This window comes from Coloeus monedula, assembly GCF_965178545.1.
Source record: "Coloeus monedula genome assembly, chromosome: 13".
Classification (NCBI taxonomy): Eukaryota; Metazoa; Chordata; class Aves; order Passeriformes; family Corvidae; genus Coloeus; species Coloeus monedula.
This window is the reverse complement of record NC_138793.1, coordinates 1,880,565-1,904,313: the sequence shown is the minus strand read 5'-3', so window position 1 is coordinate 1,904,313 and position 23,749 is coordinate 1,880,565. Positions and strand designations below refer to the sequence as shown.

General features: G+C 42.2%; 1 protein-coding gene across 1 annotated transcript in view; it reads right to left on the bottom strand.

Annotated features, from left to right (window-relative positions):
* Nucleotides 1-23,663, bottom strand: part of CMTM4 (CKLF like MARVEL transmembrane domain containing 4) — a gene marked incomplete at its 5' end in the record, with an annotated part of 29,487 nt that extends 5,824 nt beyond the window's left edge. The window contains 2 exons of the mRNA XM_082289879.1: nt 5,230-5,406; nt 23,478-23,663. Of these exons, the coding sequence (XP_082146005.1) occupies nt 5,230-5,406; nt 23,478-23,663 (363 nt within the window). The remainder of the gene's footprint in view (nt 1-5,229; nt 5,407-23,477) is intronic.
* Between the last annotated feature and the right edge of the window lie 86 nt (nt 23,664-23,749).

Here is a 23,749-nt window from a genome sequence, read left to right as displayed (position 1 = left end):
CCCAGTGGTCCTCTCAGTCCAAAGGAGAGCATCCAAGGCCATGGATTTGCTCTCTGTCCCACTCAGAAGGAGGACAAGGCAGAGATGTTGTAACTCATGGATGAAGAAGGGCTTATGCCAAGATAAATATTTTATGTTAAAAAAGGGCGACGCTTTTGTTCTGCTGATTCTGCTGTAAAGGTGGGAAACCCCATTCTATGATTCTGTGATCATCCTACACTCTTGGTTTTAAGGGTCCAGGCAGGTATGGCTCCTGGAATAATGAGGATGGAAAAGCTGAACTGGTGCTACAAATGAGAGGTCTTAACAGACTTGAAAACTGCCAACAAGTCACTCCTGACAGCTGCAAAGCTCCTCAGCTTCAAAGCTGCTGCTCAGCCTTCCAGGCTGGGACATCACCAGGAGCTGGCTCTGATGCTCAGAGCCTTCAGTAACATCCACATGCCTTTATCCACAGCTGTCCACAACTTCACACAAGCTTTTAAGAACCATTCAATCAAAATTCCTGCCCTGCCTTTTTATCCTGTACTTCATCCTGCACAAGTGACCAGGTACTCTTTAAAAGGCAGACAGTGCCATATCACAATTGTAACTCGTGTGAACAAAGATATGACATTTAAACTGGTGGTTGGCCTTGCCATTTGCTTTCTGAAATCCAAACGTTTACATCTAGATGGAGATTAAAGTGACTAAACTAATGCACTCTGGAGAAGCCTGCAGATTTCAACAGCATGACTTTGCCACAAAAGGTGACAGCAGTGGCCTGCTGGTGTCTGATTTATCTTCCACAGAAGATGGAGCTCCAAGTAACATCTCCTTTTAGTTTTGTTTGGGGTTGCTGGTTTGTTTGTCAGGGGAAGGGAGGGTGAGTGTGGTTATTAATATTTCTTTAATTCTTATTTTAAATTTTTGTACAATGACCCTCATTTTTCCTCCAACCAGTACTTTATTTGCAAGGTTTGGGAACATTTCCCCTTGCTTCTATATGAAGTTATCAAGTTGAAGGTTACAAACAGTCAGTCCTCTAAACCAAGCACCTCTGGTCAAACTCACATAATTTTGCTCTGTTATTAAACACTGTTTGAGTATTTTGCACCACAACTAAAAATAAAAAGATGGTTCCTCAAGCAAAAAAAAGTGCTAGGTAGAAAGAACCAAATTAACCATATGAGCATTAATTGCCATCTCTTCTTTCCCTCATTTATTTAGAGTTACCTTAGTAAACACAAGATCCACTTAAGCATTGCTTCCCCAATAAGAGTCCATAAACAACAATTTCAGAAAGTTACTGTCACAAAGCAACAGACCACACCTGCAATAACTACCAAAATACATGGTATTTCTTGCATATCAAAGTTGAGACTGCATTTATTACAGAATAACATTTACACCATGCACCAAATGAGAACAGTCCATGAAGAGCCCAGAGGGAATTAATTCCAACAATTTTTTTTAAACTTATAAAATGTTCATTTTTATCCTCAATAGGTACTACTATTTTGAGAGCAGTAAACACAAAGGTCAAGGACAACTGATTTAATTTTTCATTCAACAGCTAAGGAAAGCAAGATGTTTGTTCAAAACAGAAGGGGGGAAAATAAATTAAAAATAGAAATAAAGATCAAGATTGCCCTGTGAAGGCCTGTGAACTACAGCTTTGGAATTACACTCTGCAGAGGCAAGGCTGGCACAGGACAGTTCGTCATTTGTGCACCACATGAAATTTTCTGCCAACTCCTTCAAGTGTCAGTTGCATTGCATACAAGGTTTCATTGCCACAACAGCGAAGAACCCCAGCCCTGCAGAGATGATGAAATCAAGTGTCCAGGCAGCACAGAGCTCCCCAGCTGCTCCGTGTGTTCTAACACACACACCTGGCTCCCCGTTTTCTCCCTGCTGCTTCCTTGGGACTGAGTCCAGCCCAGTGGAACTGATTTTGTGCTGTGCCCAGTTCTGTGCCTCACTTCTGAGGCTGCTCTCAGCTGAAACACTCTGCAGTCAGAACTGCAAAAACACTCCCATAACTCTAGTGAGTGAATCAAGAAAGTAATTTACAACCAAAAAATCAATGGTCAAAAAGTCTTGGAAGATTTTTTTCCCTGCACCCACACAAACAGTTCATTCTACTGGCTGACTGTGCAATGATTTACACTGGTACTCAGATAATCGGGTTTCTCTTGTCACACAAACAAATCCAAGAGACACTGCCAAATTCCAGCGTTCCCAGCTCTTTGGCAGCTCTGAGGGGTCTCCCTGAGAAGGAGAGAGGATCCCAGCACAGGATCCCAGTCACACTGCAGCCCCCGGGGCTCCGGCACCTCTCCTGCCCAGCCCTGCTCCTGCAGGGCCAGCTCACACTCACCCCTTGGATACCAGAGCTTCAGCTCTCCCTGCACATCACATGAGACCCAAACCATGAATTTTAGAAAAACGACAAAATGATCATTTAGGCAAAGACAAAACTATGGCAAAATTCATTAGCTCTCTGAAAGCAAACGTGTCCGAGCTCCTGGTGGAGCAGGAGCTGCTGTGCTCCCCATTCCCCTGGGCCACTCCTGTCTCCCTGCAGAACGGGCTCCCTTTGAACTGTGAGGCATAAAGGAAATGGAAATTTCCACTGACAGGTTCCCCAGCTTTTGCATTTTTGCATAATATTGATAGTGCTGCACAACACAGACAAGTGACTGTTCTTTCATCTTGCTGGAACAAACCCGCCTCTCTCCAACACACCCAGACAAGGCTCTCTTCTGCCCTCACCAGCTCCATGTTTCTTACATATTTACCTCAGGAAAATATGAAAATGACTGGCGAGTCTCTAATTAGGATCAAAACAAATCTCTTTTCCCCAAACGGCTAAAAATACATATTTAAAAAAATTTAGCAACTTTGCATATCTGTTAGATCCTAGTCTATACTGATCCACATTTTCATTCCAGCCAGGGACAGGGGACATCTGCCAATATCCACAACATGCTGGGAAGAATTCTAATTTTAATAAACTTTTAAAGCAAATAATCCTGTGTTGGACAATAGTAGTTGATGGCCAGGTACTGTCTAATACACAGGATCATTTGAAAGCAAATTGTTTCAATGGTTTCTAGGAAGAAGTGCTGTTTTTAAAGAAAGATTTCTTCCTAAATTTAAGTTGATTAAATTCCTTCAAGCACTGCAACAGCCTCTTCTTTTCACACAGCCTCTAAAAGCAATGTTAGAGACTTTCCATAGGGGAAATATGCATTATAAAGTCATATATATTTTTAAAAGCACATATCTTGATGAATTTATACATAAGCAGGAGTGACTTCCTCCTAAAGGACTCAGGGATGTGAAAGACTGTTGTACAGAAAGCAACTCCTGTAGTAACTGTGTCACATACAGAGGCTGCAAAAGTATAAAAAAAACCATCAAAACACAGGAAAGTAATAAATATTGAAAGAGGCAAATAATGTATGAGCATACATTTAAATGGTAAAGAATAAAATGCCAAAATAAGCAAAAGAAAAAAAAAATCAGCCAGAACCCTACATTCTTAAATTTCTACTAACTTGGCCAAAGTAATGTCCCCCAGGTGTTTTATCAGCAGCCTTTGATCTCACACTCTGTACTGCAGGAACAGCTGTAGAATCACAGAATGGTCCCAAGCACTCTGAATTAAAGAAGGTACTCCCTCACTCCTGTCAGAGGAACAGTCCCACCTGTTTGCTAAAATCAAATAATTATAAATAAAAATCAAATATAATCAGATTGTTGAAATCTATAAGAAATAGCAGGAAGAAGGATGGTGTCATCAGTTCATGGAAGACACAAGCTGCCAGTTCCCTTCTCACTTCTGGAGAACTGTGGTGCAAGGATGGAAGAAGCATTTCATCTTCAGTACACAAGCAACAGAATGAGACTTGGGAGATGATGGCAAATTCCTTCTCCCTCTGCATCTGGCACTATGAACTAAAGCAAAGCATCTGCAGTGTATTCCAGGTGCCTTTTGCTCTGATCTCCAACCTGCTCAGGTTGCTCCAATGCTGTTTAGGCAGGGGGCTCAGAGCGTGACCACTGCTCAATAACCAAAATACCTTTATAAAACAAAACAAAAAAACCCACAGCACAGCTGATGGGATTTTTAACCTCACCTTCCCCAAAAGATCTCCTAACAGGTGCTATGCAGAGACAATTGATGCTGCCTCAGAGGGATAATTCCTGTGCAGTTACCAGCCACAGCTCACAGAACACCTGGTCTATCTACCAAGTGCTCTTAGAAGGAGTTCATCAATAGATTATGCAGGCCCAGGGTAGAAAGGATCATCTAATTCCACGTTCCAGTCTCAATTTAAACAAGCCATTTAGGCTTAGAAACGAAGCAAACTGCAACATTAATAAATTATGGTTTAAACAATTTTTTTTCTAAATCACACAGAAGCCTAAAGACCTCTGGGACTCCAACAGTACTTGCAAAATTACTGTTGTAACATAAAACAGATCACTGGCACAATTGAATCTGTACTGTCCAAAGAAGTTGGTATAAATATTGTCCTTGAAGCTGACAGATCTTTTGCTAGAGTGACTTAACATGTTGATTTTGTGACCTGTGTTTATGCAACCCAATCCGAAAGTTTAACTCATAATACAGCATGAAAATAGAGACTTGTACAAAAGGAATGTGCACTGCCAGCAGTTCTCTTCCTAAACCTCCTTATATCTGAGAACACATTGAGCATTGCCAGTCAATGCTTAATAGTTATGTGTGTAGGCAATACAAAACACCTGATTTTCACAGAAAACACTTAATTTTTCTACACTACTGCCCAATGATTGTATTAGTCCGTGTAAGAAAATATATGTAGCAAATTTGTCCTAGTATAAAAAACCCCCAGGTTAAGAGAGAACAATGGGCTACTGTAAATACAGCATCTGTCAAAGTTAAATAACTGCAGGCTTCATTTTTATCCACTTCATCCACAAAGCATAATTGCTGGCATTAGCAGGAAGTTTGTCCTCCCAAAGACAATCTACCAGAACACAATTTTAGTTCTATTTAATGTAGTTTAATCTTGCTACATTTCACAGCTACATTCTGCTCTTAGCATTCAAAGTAAATATAAGTAAAATTTATACTTTACTCAGCATAAAGAACACTCATACACAATATTAAACAGGAGGAAGCAAAGACCAAAGACCAAACTTAAACCAGATTTACAGCTATTTTTAACAGAGTGAGAATTTGCACCAACTTACAGTAAGATTCCAGTTGATCTGGGGTATTCTTGTGTGAAGGTTCAGACTGAACAAAAGCAGGAGAGCACCGGTGACCACCAGTGCACTGCAGCTCACAAACTCAAAGAAATAAAGGCCTTCGCAAGGGGAGCATTCCATGATGGTCTCTATGCAGATGAACGCAGTCAGTGCCAAAAGCTGGGAAGAAAAACAAGTGGAAAAAAAAATAAATAAATTTCCACATTTTGAAAGTAGCCACAAGTATTCCTGAAATTTCCATTGGGAACACACGATCGGTTTACACTCAGGAATGTGTGATTTTAGTTTACAACAGGGCACTGTCTCAGGAGCAAAAACAAAAGCAAATTAATGTAAGATTTTCTGGATTTGTCCCGTTCAACAAAGAACAGTTCAGCAAAATTACAAGGACTCTAACAGCAAAATGACCAAGACACCCCAAAAAGCATGAAACCCCTGCAGGCCACCGGCTTAACATACAAACAGCACCTCAAACACTTTATTTCATTTTTCACTCATGATACACTATTCCAAAACTAGAAGATGGAATGCATTTGTCTACTGGACCAACCTCGAGCACAATTACACAGTATTAATGTTCTGTGATTGTGAAAGACATTTCAATAAAGATTATTACTTAAAATTCACTACCAATTGAGACCTACATTAATTCAAAATAGAATAGATTCAGGATTTCTACTGGTCTCCAAAAATGTCTGCCTTTTTCACATTTATCATCATCAGTACACTTTATTTCATATAAAACCATATTTTATGATTCCCTTATAGGATAATAAAACAAGCAGCTAAGAGATGAAGGAAAATCCCCTGGTGCTGCAAACACAAACATGGAACTGGGATAATGATAGGTCACACTAAATTCAGAAGTTAACTCTTGGAAGAGTTATCTCGTGTGGACTCTGGCAAGAGATGAATTCACCATTTAGTATAAAACACTGACACTCACTGTACTTTAAAATAAAGTCTGCCCAGTGGACAAAACTGAAAGGTATCTACCCTCGAGCCCAGCAGCAGCCAGCAGGGACAGCTGCCAGCACAGGGGCACCACTGGCACACCACGGGCACACAACCCTCACACCAAGCCTACGTGCGAGGGGATTCCTCCTTCAACACAACTGACAGAAGAGCAGCAGTTGCATGGATGGTTTGGGGGTTTTTTGTTGTTTTGTTGGGGTTTTTGCATTTTCCAGGACAAGCAAGGAAGGCCTTAAGAGTGTTCTGCTTTGGTTTTCAGGACAACCACCCCCATCCGCCCACTGACATTTTTTAGAAAGAATTCTCTTCTTGCTGTGCCACAGAATTCTAACGAGGCTCAGTAAGCACTTCAATCTGAGGATGAGGAACTAAGGGCGATACTTTCCTCAGAGCCAAATATTTAATAATCTGAATGCTTTGCACAAACATAAGTTTAAAAGATTGACAGAAGCCATAATAAAAACCAATTTCTGCTAAATCCTTCTTTGCCAATTTCAATGTTTTGCAGATACCCTTCCTTCATGCACTTTTTATGCTTCATCCATTGGTTTGTCTTTGCCTCCCACAACAAAACTTGCAAAATGATGAAAAAGGGTTTTGAAAGAATTCACCATTTTTGCCACTAACATGAGCAGTAATTCTAAGAAAAGGACAATACTCCTCATGTTCATTTGCCAGGTACTTCAGAACACAGTAGAAAATCTAACTTTAAAAACTAATTAAAGCTCAGCAGAACTACTTTAATGAAAAAACCTCACACTTGGTTGGAAAGCCTCTCACAGTTCACTTAGCACATGTTCATTAAAGAGAGCACATGCCACACTAATTTTTGTGAGCTAACAGAGCAGGCCAATTCACATCAAACAAATTCTCAATGGATACCCAGTGATTAAACACTTCAGATTTTATCTTTGACATTGAATAGCTTCAGAAAGAAAGATCATGCATGAAATGGAATATTTGGAATCAAAGCAGAATCAAAGTCAAACTATGATTTCAACAATGACACACATACCAAAAAAAATTACTGTCCAGACACAGACTCATTCTAAAGTATTAGCATGTAATGAAGTTCATCCTCTTTGTACACACAAGCCTCAAAACTGAAGATGAGACTGAATGCAATTTAAAAAAAAAAAAAACTTTAAAAGCCAATCTTTGCTCTTTCAAGAGGGATCAACATCACATATTAATGCTAAATGTCAGCCAGCAAAATTTTTAGTTCTGGATTTTGCAATATAATAAAATTTCTAATTTTCTTGCCACTATTTTTAATATATTATGACACTTGTAATTTTTTTCTTTTAAAATAAATGGTTCTGCAATATTCTCTAGAAATACTGTAGTACAAGCCCCAAAGATCAGGTTCATTTTCTCAAAACATTAACAAGTCTGAATTGTGCCACCAACATCTGGCTGAAGGAGCCAAAATCTCTGGCACATCAGTTGCTAGGCTGGGCAACAACTCTGGTGTTTTGCTGATAAACTTTTACACTGACTCTTCTCCACACCAGGCAGCATTGCTTCTTCAAGGCTGACACACCCACCTTGGCTGGCAAAGCTCAGAAGAGCCCAAAGAGTCTCCTGTGTACAGCATTAGAAATTAATTACATACTGAAGGGGCAGTTAGAGTAATGAACTCAAATAATCTGGTGTTATTTACGTATTCCCAAGATCAGAATTAATGAACTCCAAAGCAACTCTACATTTAGATTTCATTTTATCCCTTAAGAACTATAAAATGCATTTACCTGTGACACACTCTGGTAAGAAAAAAGTGTTAGTTGTGTACACTTAGGCCTGACTTAACCCAAACCATTTCAAACACAATTAAGATGTGCCCTCAGTTTAGGACGTGCAGCAGTGTGCAGTGCCTGGGGTGTGGCAGCCCAAGTCTATTGATAAATTCATCAGACAAACTGGGAGAAAACCTCGATTGCTTCCCTGTCTGATGGAAGGAGACAGGAAAAGGACAACATTCCCATACCCACAATTTATTTCTAACTCTTTGGTACTTCAAATAAGATTCCAACTAAATGTGCTATTATTTTTCTTCCAATAAAAATGTATGTCCCCCCCTCTCAAAGACTATCCATCCTGCCAGTGCTACAGTAATACCCTCCTGCTACCTGACATGACTGTCTCACAGCAAAGCTATGTCAAATAATGAAATCCACATTAATCACTACATCAGAAAAAAGCTAACCTCCTACAGAAACTTCCTTTTTTCTAATCACAATAGAAATCTCAGTCCTCAATACAAAATATATTCTCTTTAAAACATCAGGATAATCTTGTCCTCCTACACATTTATGAACTTGTCAGAAGCATCCTTCAAATTAACTAAAAGTCATATGAAACTTCTATAAAAACATACTTAGTATTGATGCCATGAAGATTTTTGCTTTTTCTTTTTTACCCCTGTTATACCCGTTATACCTTTTTACAGCTTCTGTATTCCTAGTGCTTTTTGCCTACATTCTTGGACTTGTTTGTTCAGCTAAGAGACTCAACATTTTAGAAACCTCGTAGTTAGGGATCAGTGTGCCCCAGAGCCCAAGGTCCTCTCCAGAACACATTCTGTAAACCAAGATAGAACCATTCCAGGGGAAGGTTCCTTGGGGAGGGGGGCTCACTCCAGCCTCTCATTGGGGAATCTTTGATAGATCTGCTAATTAGTAACACCTATAATGATATACCCAATGCTGGGGGGGAGATACACTGGGGAAGAAGAAAGACACAGGGACACAGGGAAAGACTCGGCGGGGTGCATCTCGATGCACATGACCTGGACGTGTACACCTAAGGATGCTTAAAATAAATACCAAGGTAAAATCCCTTTTCCCCTTCTAACCGTGTATGACTCTTGATTTTAAGACCAAGAAAAGGCATCAGTATCACTTTCACTGGCCATTCCCTCAGAGAGGAATCTTTGTTTTCAATAAAAAAGCAAACTACTCAGAACACATGAAATGAAAGTGAAATACACAGGGTTGATTCCATAACCCCACAATTTACTCAGAGAGCTTAAAAGTGTTGTCCAAATGCTGCCACAAGAGCCAGAGCAGATTCTCAAAGGCCACGGCTCATCCAGTGATAAGGTTTGTTAAAAAAAACCCAACCATGTGTTAACATTCATTTTCCCTGCATTTTTAAATTTATGAAATAAATAATTTATGAGAATGTGTACATAACTGAGGCAGGGAATTAACACAGAACACCCCTTGACTGGCACAGCCACGAAGCAGAACGAGGTGCCCCAGAGTGTCCCATTGCAAACAACAGCAAAGTCCCTTCCCCAGAGCTTCCTTTGCTCTTCCCCCTGCCACAGCTCACATCCCAGATGAAACTGGTGCCTGGCCTTTCCATGGTGCCTACACACACCCTCCTGGAAGGGGAAGCAAGGATCGAGACCCTCCAGCCCTCCTGGGAAGCCTCCATGCTCCATCCAGGTTTGCACTGCTCTGGGGGACTGGGACACGAAGCTACAGAGAAAAACCCAACTCCCCGGCTGCTAAAGCTCTGCCCTTGCTTGGAACACTCAAAAAACCAGGATCCAGGATCCTGCTTCTGCCTCCCATGACTGCAGTTCCAGGACCAGCTAAAAAACCCCAGAAAACCAGGGGAACAGCATCTGGCCAACAAAATACACCCTGACATTTGTCCAACACGGGAGGCAACCCCCACTTTCAAATCACACATCTTTTCATAGTTCAGGGTGATGAGATTTGACAAGTTTTTCCACTTTCAAGGCTGGTTTACCAAGGAAAGATGAGAAACTGAATGTGGTGGAAATCTCCTCTTACATGAATTACTGCTCTCTCCCACAAATGACACAGCTACAGCTTTCTTGGGCCGAGGCAAGAGAGAAAGTTTTTTCTGATGGACAGAACAAACCTTTTCACCTTTTTTCTCTGTACCAAGTACTTTGGAGAGTTTTCTATTCCACTCGAACTCTTCAAGCACCCAAAAATTTGTATAGCCCTCTTTTATTACTTACTTTCTCATTTTTAACAGTGGCTTTTGGTTTCTCTTCTACTTCCACTCTTCTTAAAGTAAGTACAGTGAATATTGCATTAAAATGCAGCTTTGTCATGATGGAAACAAGTGCTAATTCTGGATGCTCAGGTCCATGCAGAGGTATCCCAGGCTACCTGCAATAACACCTTTTCCTTGCAAGAATCTGATCAACAAAGCAGGCTCAGAAAGAATGAGGTAAGGTCAGGGTAAGCTGAGGAAAGGTCTGGCTCTGCCAGAGTGTGCAATGCAGCTCCAGTGCTGTGACAGAGCATCCCCTGCCCTCCACCCCCCATCTCCCACCACCACATCACACAGGCAGGAGGAAAAAGCCCCGAGCAGAGGATTAAGTATGAGATGTACTTCCCAATAATGCCATTTTGTGCTCTTAGCCCTGAATAAACTGGCAAGCTGTCAGCCAGTGTTACTGCTGGGGGTGTGCAGCACCGAGCCCCCAGAGCAGCTCCATGGAGCCACCACGATTTAGGGCCATGGAATTCCTGAGAGAGAGCCTCCACTCTGGGATGCAACGTCCTCTCCTCGGAGTTAGCCCCATCAGCCTCCTACCATTACTGTATTCATCTCAACTTTCCTGCAAATTCCCCTGGAGAAGGGCCCTTAATGAAGAAATCATCTGCCTCGGGGCTATGTAAATGCCTCATATTTACATCACTTTCTTGGCAACACAGGCACATCAGACATAAAACACTGTTATTTCCCCAAAATGGAGAAAATGTGCTGTGACAGGCACCAACGCTGAAAAAGAACTTTTAGGAGGTTGCTAATCGTGTATTTTTCCTGTCAGAATACGTTGTGTTATATTTTTGAAGAAATTAATCAAAGAACGTTGCATTGAAATAAAAAAAAAAATACAGTTCTGCAATGAAAACAAAGTAAAAAATGAGCTTTCCTGTTTATCTAAAACATTACCACAGAAAGCCGTATTGTGTGGTTAAATGACATAATTACACATGATTTCCAAAAAACCACAAAATGGTCAGCATTTTTTCTGCCTGAAAAATACCCACAGAACCTTAGTAAGAATGTCACACTAGGAAGACATTTTTACATCCAGACTGTTCAAATTAATGGTACAGCAGAATACACATGCACAAAATAGGGAAGAAATATATTGCTTTTATACCACTTAAAGTATCTGAAGACGTTGAACTTTCTTGCATTAAAATCTAGATTTATTGTTCTCATTTACTTGGCCTGGCAGTCCCAACTTTATGCATGAAATGAAGTGGGTCTCATTCCTTGCAAAGCACATGCATTTCCCACATCTAAAACAGCTGGCACAGATATGAATATTTGGGATCATATGGCTCAAACACAGTCCTGCTCCTCCAGCAGGAAACCATCTTTTACCCTAAGCAAAAAATGACTGATTTCCCACCTGCTCCTGGTCTGCATCCTCAAGACTACATGAAAAGTGTTATTAACTCTGGTAAGAAGCTGCAAGGGGCCTTAAATCACAAAGGAGCATTAAACTTTCCCTGCAAGATACAAAGTTTAGAAAAACAATACTTACCAGAGAGGGAAGCTTAAGCACCACCAGTGATTCAGCACCCTGGATAAACTAAATTGTGCCCTAATGGCACAAATACAACCAAACCAACCCAGAGAAATTCAACCAGGCCTCCCGATTCACCTCTGATCTGGTTTTGGGGGTGATGGTAGAAGTAACAGCAGAAAATGTGAGTTTCAGATCATCATTGCACCTCTACTGTTTTACATGGAGCTGCAAAGGTTTCATTATTTTAGTTCACTTTTGGCTGTAATGTGGCAAAACTTCAGTGCATTAAATATTGCAGTATCTTTACTACATCAGCTGATCTTTTGCCACCTCCAGCAGTTCTCTATAATCCTAAAATTCAGCTACTGCTGACTTCCCTTTCTCAATTCAGGCAAGAGACCAATTCTAAATACAGAACATATTGCTGAGGCCTGAAACATTTTCATGGTTTATTAGGAGAATGGGTCATATTTAAGAGTGAGGGTAATCAACACTCAAAATTAACAGCAGAATGATATTTGTTTTGAAACATTTATGACATCAAAACTAATGCTTATTCTAAGAAAAATAATGAACTGGACTGAACTAAATGAACAGAAGAGATTCTCAACTGGCTAAACAGAAATGCATCAATTTAAAAGTGAACTTAATCATATCTAGAATCTAGAACAAAAAAAAATCTGCAGACATGATATGGTGACTTATTTCCTGCTAACTGCTTTAGTACAGAGTTTTGTTATTGCTTGGACACACTTATACAAAAAACATTCTTATCTGCTAGATAAATGCAAAATCAACTCCAGTTCAAGTACCATTAAACACATAGGAGGTTTTGACAGATAAAACAAACATAGTTCTTCCTAAGAAAACAAAAACAATTAAGCCCCCCCTGAAAAAGTCAGATTTAGATGTATTTTAGGTTTTATCCAACTAGCAGATGAACGAAAGAACCACTGAGCAGAATCCCAAGCCAAGGCACATTGCGAGGAGGTATTTGTTTTAGACACATGACATTTCCTCAATGAAATCTGAATGAGACTCAAACAAACCTTCCAGATTAGACAAAAAATGAATGTCGTGTGCCACCTGTCCCATAAACAAAAGCCCATCAACAGCTTTTTAGCAAGCCCATCCTACAGGAAGGTTCATTTGAAGACGGTACAGAGAGCTATGCTTTAAACAAAGGCAAACAGAATATGCAAAACATAACTAGTTTCTCCCACCAATTCCTCTCCACAGGAACCTGTGCCTCCCATCCCCAGAAACTACAATTCTTGTGTAGCATAAATCAAAATATTTTCATAAGTAACAGGTCCTTCAAGACAATAATGAACAAAATCCCAGCACAGAGTCTCACATTTCTAACTTGCCCATTCATATTCTGCATTAAGCACTTCATTCCTGAACAACCCAGCGAACAACTCATAAATGGAAAGGTTTATTTTGTACCTACAGTACATGAATTGTGCCAATGGCTACAGTGAGTGCCATCAAACAGAAAAACTACGGGAGGGAGATGATTCTTCACCCCTTTTTCACCATATCCTGATACTTGAGGCTTAATTTTCCCATTCATTGGCTCATGCTCATTCTGGCAGCGTCTGCAGGCATCTCTAATTCCCAAGCACCACAAGCTGGTCTGTTTAACGATGTTCCTAGTGCCAGACAGGGCAGGTTCCTCAGAAGGAGCTGCAGCTCACCAAGGTCAGACAGTAAAATTCTCTCAAGAAGCTTCAGTGTCCCCCTGCCTGCCCCAGAGGAGCAGAGAGGGACAGGCCACCAGCCCAGGGAACTCTGCACACAAACCACTGCAGTGCAGCCAGACCTCAGAACAGGGCTCCAGGGTGCTGATAAAAACCATAATTAAAGCACTCACACAATGCTGAGTGGAAATTCTTAAACAGCAGGATTACCCAACTAGGTTTCTTCAAATCCAATTTTATCACAATCTGACCAGCATTTGCATATTATGTTCTTCAACAAGTCAGGCAAAAATAGGTCAAAGAAACCATCATGCATTTCTTTGGTGCCACACTGAATGTAATTGTGTACGCACTGAGTCATCTGCATCTTCCTCAACTACTGCCAGCTGCAAGTAGTGGGGGCAGAAGGGAGAATAAAATACCTTCCCATTAGTCCCATTTGCTGCTATACTCCTACTCATGCAGGCTTTACCACAATAAAGCAAAAACTGGCTACAGGTAACAAAATGGAGAATAAATCCAGCTTAACTGCTCTATTAGCAAACCTCACTTAATAACCTGAATGTTAGCAACCCTCACTTTCAGGCACCAAAGCAGGGTCCTTAAAAATCCTTCCTTAAAAACCACTGCCAACTCCTGTTAGTCTTACAGATAATTTAATAGTCAGTGTCACTGAAGTCAGGAGAGTCAGCAGTTTAGTATCAGCATTTATTAGCTGTTAGTAACACCTGTGTGGGATGCTCAGGAGGTACCTCTCAGTACAGCACCCACCTTTCCTCCCCAACCTCCCAGCAAGGGTGAAGTGTCCTCTCCACTCCACTTCCTGGCATTTTCCATTGAGATGAACTGTAAGAATGCAGAGCTTATCATATCTTTGTTATTTAAACAAAATGGGTAGATATAACTGCCCTCTTCTTGTCTTGGGGCTGCACACACAAAATCTGTATGGTGCACACACACACACACACACAGTCTGCTGGAATACAGCACATTACTGAGATCACATTTGCATGATTTTTAAATACGGTAAAAAAAAAAAAAAAGCTATTGCTTCACTTATGAGAATTCTCTCTTCAGCTTTTAAAAAAAGAAAAAAATCAACACTTCTGAACTGGCTTCATGTTCCCATCCATGTTCACAGGCCAGCCTGTGCTGGAAACCTGGCTAGTCAAAACAATATTAAAACACAGTACTGTAAATCTGGTAACAAACAGATAATTAACTTATTAGTTTTAAGAAGTAAAGGTATAATAATAAAATTTGTCAAGTATTTGCTTTACACAGCCTCTAGTTTAACTAGCCTGTTTGGCTATTTTAAAAAGTGAAAATTCTATTTTATCACTATCAGAATTACTCTGTATCCTTTAAAATCCCAATTATGAGTAAACATCAAACATCCCACAGATACTAAAACAAGAAAGGAATTTTAATGAGAAAACAGTCAAGAACTTAAAGTAGTCCTACAGAATCCATTGAAGTTTTTTGGGTTTGTTTTTGTTTAAAGGAAATGGTGCAATATGTCCTTGCAATCCCAACGTTCCCAAGACTGTAACCCGAAGGCCCCCTTAGATGCCATGCCTTAAAAGGCAAAAAGAGTCTAGACATCCTGGTGAAAGAGAACATTAAAACAAGAGCTGGAGGCCAGGAGATGCAGAGCACTGCCAGCTGCCCTGGGGAACGCGGGGCAGCTCCGCGCCGCTCAGCCCGGCTGACACCAGGGATGCGGGAGGAACTCTGCCAACGCCGCAGAGAGCCCCCAGATGCCATTGCACAACTGCAAACGCAGCCCCTGGGGTTTTATAACCGCAGAGCAGCTGTGCCCCAGCCTGCAGCAGCCTGGGCTGCACCCTGCACACGGCTGTGAGCAGCACAGAGCCCCTGCAGTGCTGCCCTCACCTCCCGGCACCATCCTGCACGCCAGGGGCTGCAGCACACCCCCCAAAGTAACTGTAAAATGTTACTCATCACATCAGCGTCTCAAATTTAAATATCACTATATTTAATAAAAGGTTTCATCTACATCAGATAAAAAGTCTCTAAGCATTAAATGCAACAATTAGTTTCTTTAAGAAGAGAGTATGATCAAACAACTAATTAATCTACTCACACCATTGAAGTGGCAGTATCAGTTTCTAGCATGAAAATAATTTCCTGAGAGAGAAGTTACTACAGATTGTTAAAGACTTGGAGACCTTAAGCATTTAATAATATTCACAACCATGCTCGTTGCTTCCTTGCCATGAGCATTTCAGTTTAAAAATGTACAAAAGTACAGAAAATTCCTAATATGGAAATGGTTGTACTCGATTCATAAAATAATTTGGAAAAAGATTGCCAGACCTGTTTTGAGTAGTGCTGGATCTCTGGCAGATTTACAGCATTTGAAAATACCTCGGGTTAGCTTCAGTGAAAGTCACAGCAGAAGCAGCACCTTGTACAACTCAGACACAGCACAGGATGTGTTCCTACTCACTGGCACTGGCTGCTGGGCTTTCAGGCTATCCTGAATGAAGCAAACAATCCCAACCAGTTCAGCTCACTTGCAGCCTGAACACTTTGAGAATGTACATATAAGCTAAAGAAAATTTAAAGACGTGTCAAGCATCACCACCTGAATATCAAGTCACACATGAAAAGAAGTTTAACTGGATGCTAGAACACTTGTCTGGGTAAAAACACATCATATTCTTCCACAAGCTAAGGCATTAAACACCACAGCCTTAATTACAGTTCACTAAATACCACAGTCAGGAATCTGATACTCTGATACAGTTCCCAGTTTAATTTGCACACTGTGAGACTAAACATCAGAGGATACTCTGCTCACCTGAACCCACACTGAGGACTGTGAGTGGCCCTCTCACTCTGGGTGAGAGCTACACCAGCTCTAGGACCTCTCTGCCCATTGTCAGGAATATTTCTGACCCATCTTTTCTCTACTCATGGTTGTATGTTCTTACACCTATTCTACATCAGGTTGGTGTTACCAGCTTCTGCTTCCCTCCTCCCATATCTGAAGCTGATGGTACAAGTTCCAGAGAAACCTAAACATTACTTCCATGTTTTGGAAGCAACTGCACAAACCATCTGAGAATTAGGTGACTTTTCTTTCTTTAAATAAGAATGTATTTTTTATTGCAGCTCTAATAAGTGGTGACTTTAGCACTACAGAACAACAGCAGCTGACCCATTGTTAAGATGTCTCTTCATTGTGCATTTAGTTTTCTTTGTATGCAAAGTTTCAGTACAAAATTATTTGCTGAGGTTCAGAAGCAAGGCAGATTTTGATGAAATGCAATTTTGAGCACAGGATGATGATGGCTACTGAAAAGTGTGCAAGTTGATTTGACAAAACAATGCACTAACTCCCACCAGAACTAACAGATTCCTCCAGTACTGATTATGTTGCAAGAAAAACACAAGCTCTTAAATTTCTACTCCTCATCTTCTTATCTCAAGATGATAATTAAATCACTAGGGAGTCTCATCAACAAAAACATTACTAGAAAAATTACAAGAAATAAAGGTAGCTTTCCAATTATTAATACCATGAGAACTACATTAGTGTAGTGCATCTATTAGTATTGCACTGGTTCATAATGGAAGGAAAAAAAATACAGCATGCTTGGCACAGACATTATAGGAACTTCTTCTGAAATCAGAATTTAAAAACTATCCACCATCTTAAGAGAGAAAATATTAACAGGCATTTGGAGTTTACTGTAGGATCAGTAGGACATGATCCCATGGCCAGATGGTAGTTAAGAGACACCATGAAAGAAACCAAAACCTCTCCACCTTTCTGTGGGAGGACAGCCACAGTCATTTCTTTAGTTGTACACAGAAACAATAAAAAGCAAAGCTAAACAGAGTTATCTCATTATTCTTCCACAGTAAATGTTAGGATAAAAATATCACCACACAGAAATGCAGATCCACAACCTTTAAAGAGAAATCTTTTTGAAGAAAAATCAAGAGTTTCAGAGGCACTGAAGAGACACCTGAAGAGGATTTCTAAGCATATTTGTGCACTACAAATTTGATCCTCTTGATATGGTATTACAACAGCCTTTTTCTAAGACCAAATGCCAAAGATCACCGATATCTGCTGGGATACTCAACATCTTCTGAACAAGCAGCTACAAATGCCACTGAAAATCAAAATTCACCACATGACACAAAAAATCACACTGATTTCTCACAGTAACACACATTCGTTGTTTGGAGAGTATAAGAGAACAAGAGGTGGACGATGCAGTTCATCACAGAATGACTATAAATTGCCAATGTGACCCTAGGATGAAAGAGAAGTGGCTGGAAAAGTGGCATTGTACAGAGTGGTGGCACACAGCCCAAAGGTCACCCCTGCTCAGGCTGTGGCTACTGAGAGCCCTCTGGCACACAGGGCACGGGAGGGCAGCTGGACAGCCCCAGAGCAGAGAGCCCCTTGTCCAGGCCAGCCCAAACCAGCCTGTCCTGCATCGTGCAGCAAGAACAGGGCTGGCTGAGGGCAGGAGGGGTAAGGAGGAGTCATGGCAAGTGGCAATGTTCACTCAGGAACAAAGAGCTATAAATTGCTTAAACTAAATCCAGAGTGAAAAGAAGGAAGGATTCTATCCCTCCGGAGTGCAGAACAAATGAATAGAATTAAACCTTAAGGTGAAACCATCACCTATGAATAAAAAAGGCAAGTACAGGGCTGCCTGGGATCCAAAGTTCCCTCTGAGGCTAGGGTGCCTCCTGCAATGCTCTGCTCTTCAGCAAGAGCACCAAGGGCTTCCCACCAGGACCAATGGCCTGACTGCTGTGACTGAGCACTGACTGTGCTCAGAACATCACCCACTGCCCTCTACTAACTCTCTGCAACTGAATTAACACCCCATGGACAGAAACCCAAACTTCACAACGACAATGCAAAAGCATTGGAGTAATCTCCAAAGCAGTAATCTCCCTTTCCTCACACTGATCCAGTGGCCTGCTGGTAACTTCTCTTGACTTACAGAGGGCAGCTGCCTGTGAAGCACCCGGCTCCCTGCTCCAGCCACCCACTCCCAGTCAGGAATCACACCCAGGGGCAAAGGAGCAGGTGAGTCAGACATGCCCTGAGATGTGACACACCACACACAGGTGGGAGGGAGGCTGGGGGCTCCATCTAATCCTCCCCTCCAGCTGAGATGCTGAGCTCAAGGCACAAGAAGGCAGCAATAACTAAATATGAGAGTACTGAACACCTCAGAATAGCTTTCAACCAGATTCTAATAGTCAGCAATTAGCTTATTCCTTGCAACATAAATGTTATTACTCTAATTTTCTAATATAATTAACAATGAGAATTCTCAATAGTCTTATTACCCATGTAGGCATGTATTCCTGTCTTTTGAATTTTGTTTTCTTCATTGCAGCAGAACCTGACAGCAGAGAGTTTCACTGTAGCCCTGGCCTCAGCAACCCATTTCTGAATCTGCAAATGTATCATGACAGTAAGCCACAAAACAACTTTTTTTCAATGTTCAGCTACTTTCCACCAATGAAGATGGAACTTTTTATTCCGAAAATTGTGAACATCTGAACTGCTATTCCCACCAGATTTCATTTAGCTCAAAATGCGCCTCCCCTGACAGGCCATATCAAATGCTATAGACAAGAAGACGAGAGCAAGTCGGGAGTGATACTTCCCAGTGCACTCATCAGCATCTTGCAGCTCAGAGACCTCCCAAGCAGAAGTATTATCTTCTTTAAAAGGAATCTCTGATGGATTTTTGTAGCATTTGGAACAAACACATGAGGAGAAGAAAGTCTAGGGCTGTCTGAGCCACAGAAGCCATCACCAACCACCACAAATGCCATCCACCCTCTCTCAGCCAGCACATGCTAAGGGGCTTCTGCCTCTTGCTGCTTCCACCAGAAGGTTGCTCTGTGATCCCACTGCTCCAGTTCAACCATTCCTAACTGCTGCCAGTGTCACAAGAACTGACCAGGCACGATTTTCCACAACAACTGGCCCAGCTGTTAAAGGTGATACATGCTACTTTAAAGCAAGTGCCTGTGCAAACCTGGCAGGATTCTGGTGAGAACCAACAGGGTTCCCAACTGGATCCTGCCTGGTTTTCCTTTCCTTAAAGCCTGATTAACAGCCCACCTGGAGCTACACTCCCAGAAAAACTGAGCAGCAGACAAAGGGCAGCCACGCCTGGCCATGGGAATTTCAGTAGGAAATATGTCTATGCCCAGCTTTAATGACAGTATGATCCTTGGAGGTGCAGAATTACAGTAATCAAGGAAAAGTAATAATAATAATGTATTTTGAAAAGCTGAAAACTTAAATGAAGAGGGGAAAAAAAAGCAGACAGTCTCATCTAAAATGAAACTATTTCCAGCAAAGAAGTCATACCTGCTAACCAGCCCATCTCCTTTGGATGACAGAATGGGCCCCTCCTGACTCCTCACACAGTAAACACCTTTCTTCAGCAAGCACACTCAGGAAAATGAGAGACTGTCCTTTGGAAATTCAAGGGAATGGGGAGAAAGTACTGAAATAAAACAAATCATTTGAGGACATCCACAGCAAAGTTTTCCAGTGATATCCATTTCATTATTGTACAATAGTCTCAATGGAAAGTATTAAAGCCCTCAAAAGCATAAGAAGCAAGTTCATGCCAGAAAGTAATGAGAATAAACTCTAAAGAGCATTCCTGGTCTGCTCTGCAAGGACAGCCACTTCTCTCTCACACCTTCCATGAGAAAAGGTACTGCTCCATTTAAATGCCAGAAAGTCAGCTGAGACAACTTCTCCAAAGCAAAAACATTTCTTTGGTTAGCACACAAGTGTACTGGCTTCTCCCTGACTTCCCTTTCGAGTTCAAAGTCTCATTAGAACAAAACCAAAAGGCACAAACCAAACATGAAAGCTCCAAGCTACCTTAAGTCCTCCCCCCTCCCATTTCCCTTTGTGTGTCACTTCCCACCTGCCTGGTGACACCCTCAGGTGTCTCAGCTGCCCCAGGAGCCCTGAATGCTCCTTTTCTGATGTGGTCCAGCACTCCCCACCTTCCTCCAAGCTGCTGCTGAAAAGAGGCTACAGCTGCATCCCCGGTACAGCAGATGTTCCCTCACAGATCCCAACAAACACACACAACTATTTCAACAGAACACTGAGACACAAGCACAAGACTCCTTTCAGAAAAGCTCACCTGCCTAACAATAACATTGCCAAAACCAGGCAAATCGGTTCAATGCCAAGCTGTTCCACATGGGCCCTTCCCCTTATTCCCTCACTGCTCCTCACGCTGCCATCACTGACCACTGGCAGGCAGATCCAAGGACTAGGAGCTCTTCAGCTTGGTCATAAAGAGGAGCTGCAAGCCTTAAATTGTACAGTTTTCTGGTCTGCAACCAAATCTAAACTTAGCAAACACCAAAACAAGGCTCAGAAGTAAGCTGCACAATACTATACATGAAACATCACCATAACCCATTATGTTGGTGTCCCTTCAGAGGACACTTTGAGGCATATCCTCTTGAAATATAAATAAGTTAAAACTACTGTCCCCTCTAGCAGCAAATAAATTACTCCATATGCCTACAACGTCATAGAATGGTTTCCCTCTTGCAACAACCCCTTTATTTGAATCCATAAAGATAAATCCACAACAAATTACAGAGCCCTACACCTATTTTAAGTGATGTGGGGTTTTCCCCATTCCCTGTTCCTTCTGCTTTTGACAGTCAAAAATGGGCATTTGGAAGCAGGGCCATCCAAGCCACAAAGTGCAGCAGTTTTCCTTCCCACAGCACCACGGGCCAGTTTGTGGGAAGCTCTTCAACCAAAGATTAGAACAAGCAGCAATGTTTGCCGTGAGCTGACATCTTGCCTGCCAATCACGAATGTATTTTAAGACAAGTCCTGATGCTAAATAAAGCACATACATTGTAATCTTTCCTGTAACATTCTTTTTACTAGAAGACATTTAGAGACTTTTATCATAACCAGTACTTGCCTTTTTCCTTTTTGTAATGTTTTTTTTGTGTGTCAGGAGTTCCTTCTTGTTTTTAAGAGATAGAGTTCTACACTACAGACTTGGTAACGTTTCAGTTCCTACAATATTTTTGTAAAGGTATTATTGAATATTGTAATTGAAATAATTATACTTGGCAAATAAGCAACCTAAGTACACAGTGGAATGTGCTCTCTCTTCTTTATTTTCCAACACTGCTCAGTTTCCCATTGGTTTGCAAATGTCAGTAGTCTGCTATTCCATTACCATGAATGAGATGGAGGTTTGAGTACAACTAACCAGGCTGAGGTGGTGCATAGACTTCTACCCTACACTAGCTAATTTAATCTCTCCTTAACTGCTGCCCCTCTGGATTCATACACTCCTAGGAACCACATGCAATAGCTCAGATCATTCTTACGAAAGGACATGAAACACGGCTCAGTTCCTCTCAAGACACTCTGCACATGTCAATCTTCCCAACGATGTACTGGGAGCAGCAGTGTCTTTGTCCAGAGACAAGGAAACCTCTCTAACTCCAGCAGAGTGTGGTTTTCCCCCATCTTTCTTTACACGACTTAGAAACTTATGAGGTGTACTCCATGTATCTCTGGAATTTGTTCCAAGCAAGTCAGATTTAGTAATAGAAGATTCAGTTACGATCAGTAATTACTCATTTTAATGACAAGTTTTTAACATGACTTGCCACAGTTATTAGTGTACTGCAGAAAGGATCTGCAGTAGGAACTGAAACAAAAATCCCGAGGGTGGATTATTTCAGTGTATCAGGCAGCACCACCCCAGGACTTCCACCACACGGACAGTTTTAAACAGCTCGAAGACAGGTAGATGTTGCACAGTGATGACAGATCCTTTGGCTCCAGTCCTGAACACACACAATGCAAACACTCTGGTCCCTGTTGTGTGACTGCTGGGCTAACATGCTCACTGCTACCACTTGCAGAGCACAGATCCTAGCCTACGCTGAGCAGATGAGAAGAAAACAAATCACACTTCCAAACCCTGGATTTTACTGGGCATTCATAAAAAATGGTCACACATTCATCACAACAGTCCTCTATAAACTTGTGTGCAGCTAAAACTAGGATACTTCCAATGTGTTTTTCATGAAACCTGTATGTGCAAATTTTGCCTTGCACTAACCAGCAGTGGTTTTAAATGCTGAAGTTATATATATGAAATATTTAAATGTTTCTGGCATCACACTTCTCAAAGAACTCGTCTATTTTAAATTACAAGAATTTGCAGTACCCTGTAAGAAATTACTTAAAAATCTATTTCAAGGTGATTGCCATTTTCATAAAACACCTCTTTTCCTAATATCCTGAAAAACACATTTGTTGATTTGAAATATATATATATATATATAAAATAGTGACTTGGAAAGCAGATCAGATGAAGGCAAACATCAGCACTAGCACCACAGAAACTGCTGAAATGCTTTGGTGTTTATTACGTGCTTCACTGCAGGGGTGGTCCAAGCCTTGCATGGGCTCCATCAAACTGAACAGGTCAGGTGTCCAAAGTACACGAATGAGCACAGCTCACGTTTAATTACACAATACAAAACCTCACGTTTGGTGTTTGGGGGTTTTTTAAGGGCTTTTTCCTTTTATTCCGTGCATTTAAGAGCGCTTCAGCCCGCTGACCGCACGCAGGCGAGCGAGGACTCTGCGAGCTCCGGGCGGACCCCGGGCCCGCCGCGCTCCGCACCCGGCACCGGGCGGGTCCCACCCGCGCACCCGCGGAGCCCGGCACGGCCGGGAGGCGCCCCCGGGCACCGCGACGCCCCTGCACAGGGTCAGAACGAGCGGTACTGCTGCCGAGAAGCTGCCTGCTGTGATGTCTCGGCCCTGCAGCCGTGGTTTGTTCGCACGCCGGTGACCCGCGGGCACACGGCCGAGGTGAAACGCGCTCCTGCGGCCCCCGGCAGCGCCGCACGGCCCCGACCGGCCCCGCTGCCGGCAGCCACCCGGCTCGCACCCCCGCCGCGGTACTCACCACCTCGGCCAGCTTCAGCCTGCCCAAGGTGCCCCGCAGGTAGTCCAGGTCGCAGCGCAAGCCGCCCAGCCCGCGGCGCTGGCTGACGGGCTCCGTGGTGGGCTGGTAGGGGCTGCTGGCCGCAGAGATCATGGAGGCGCTGGACGCCTCGCCGTCGAAGCCCTCCAGGTCATCGCCGTTCCTCATGGTGCCGGTGCCGCCGGGGGGTGGCCGCGGGCTCCGGCCCGAGCGCCGCGCTCAGCTAAGGCAGCGAGGACTGCATGGCCGCCCCG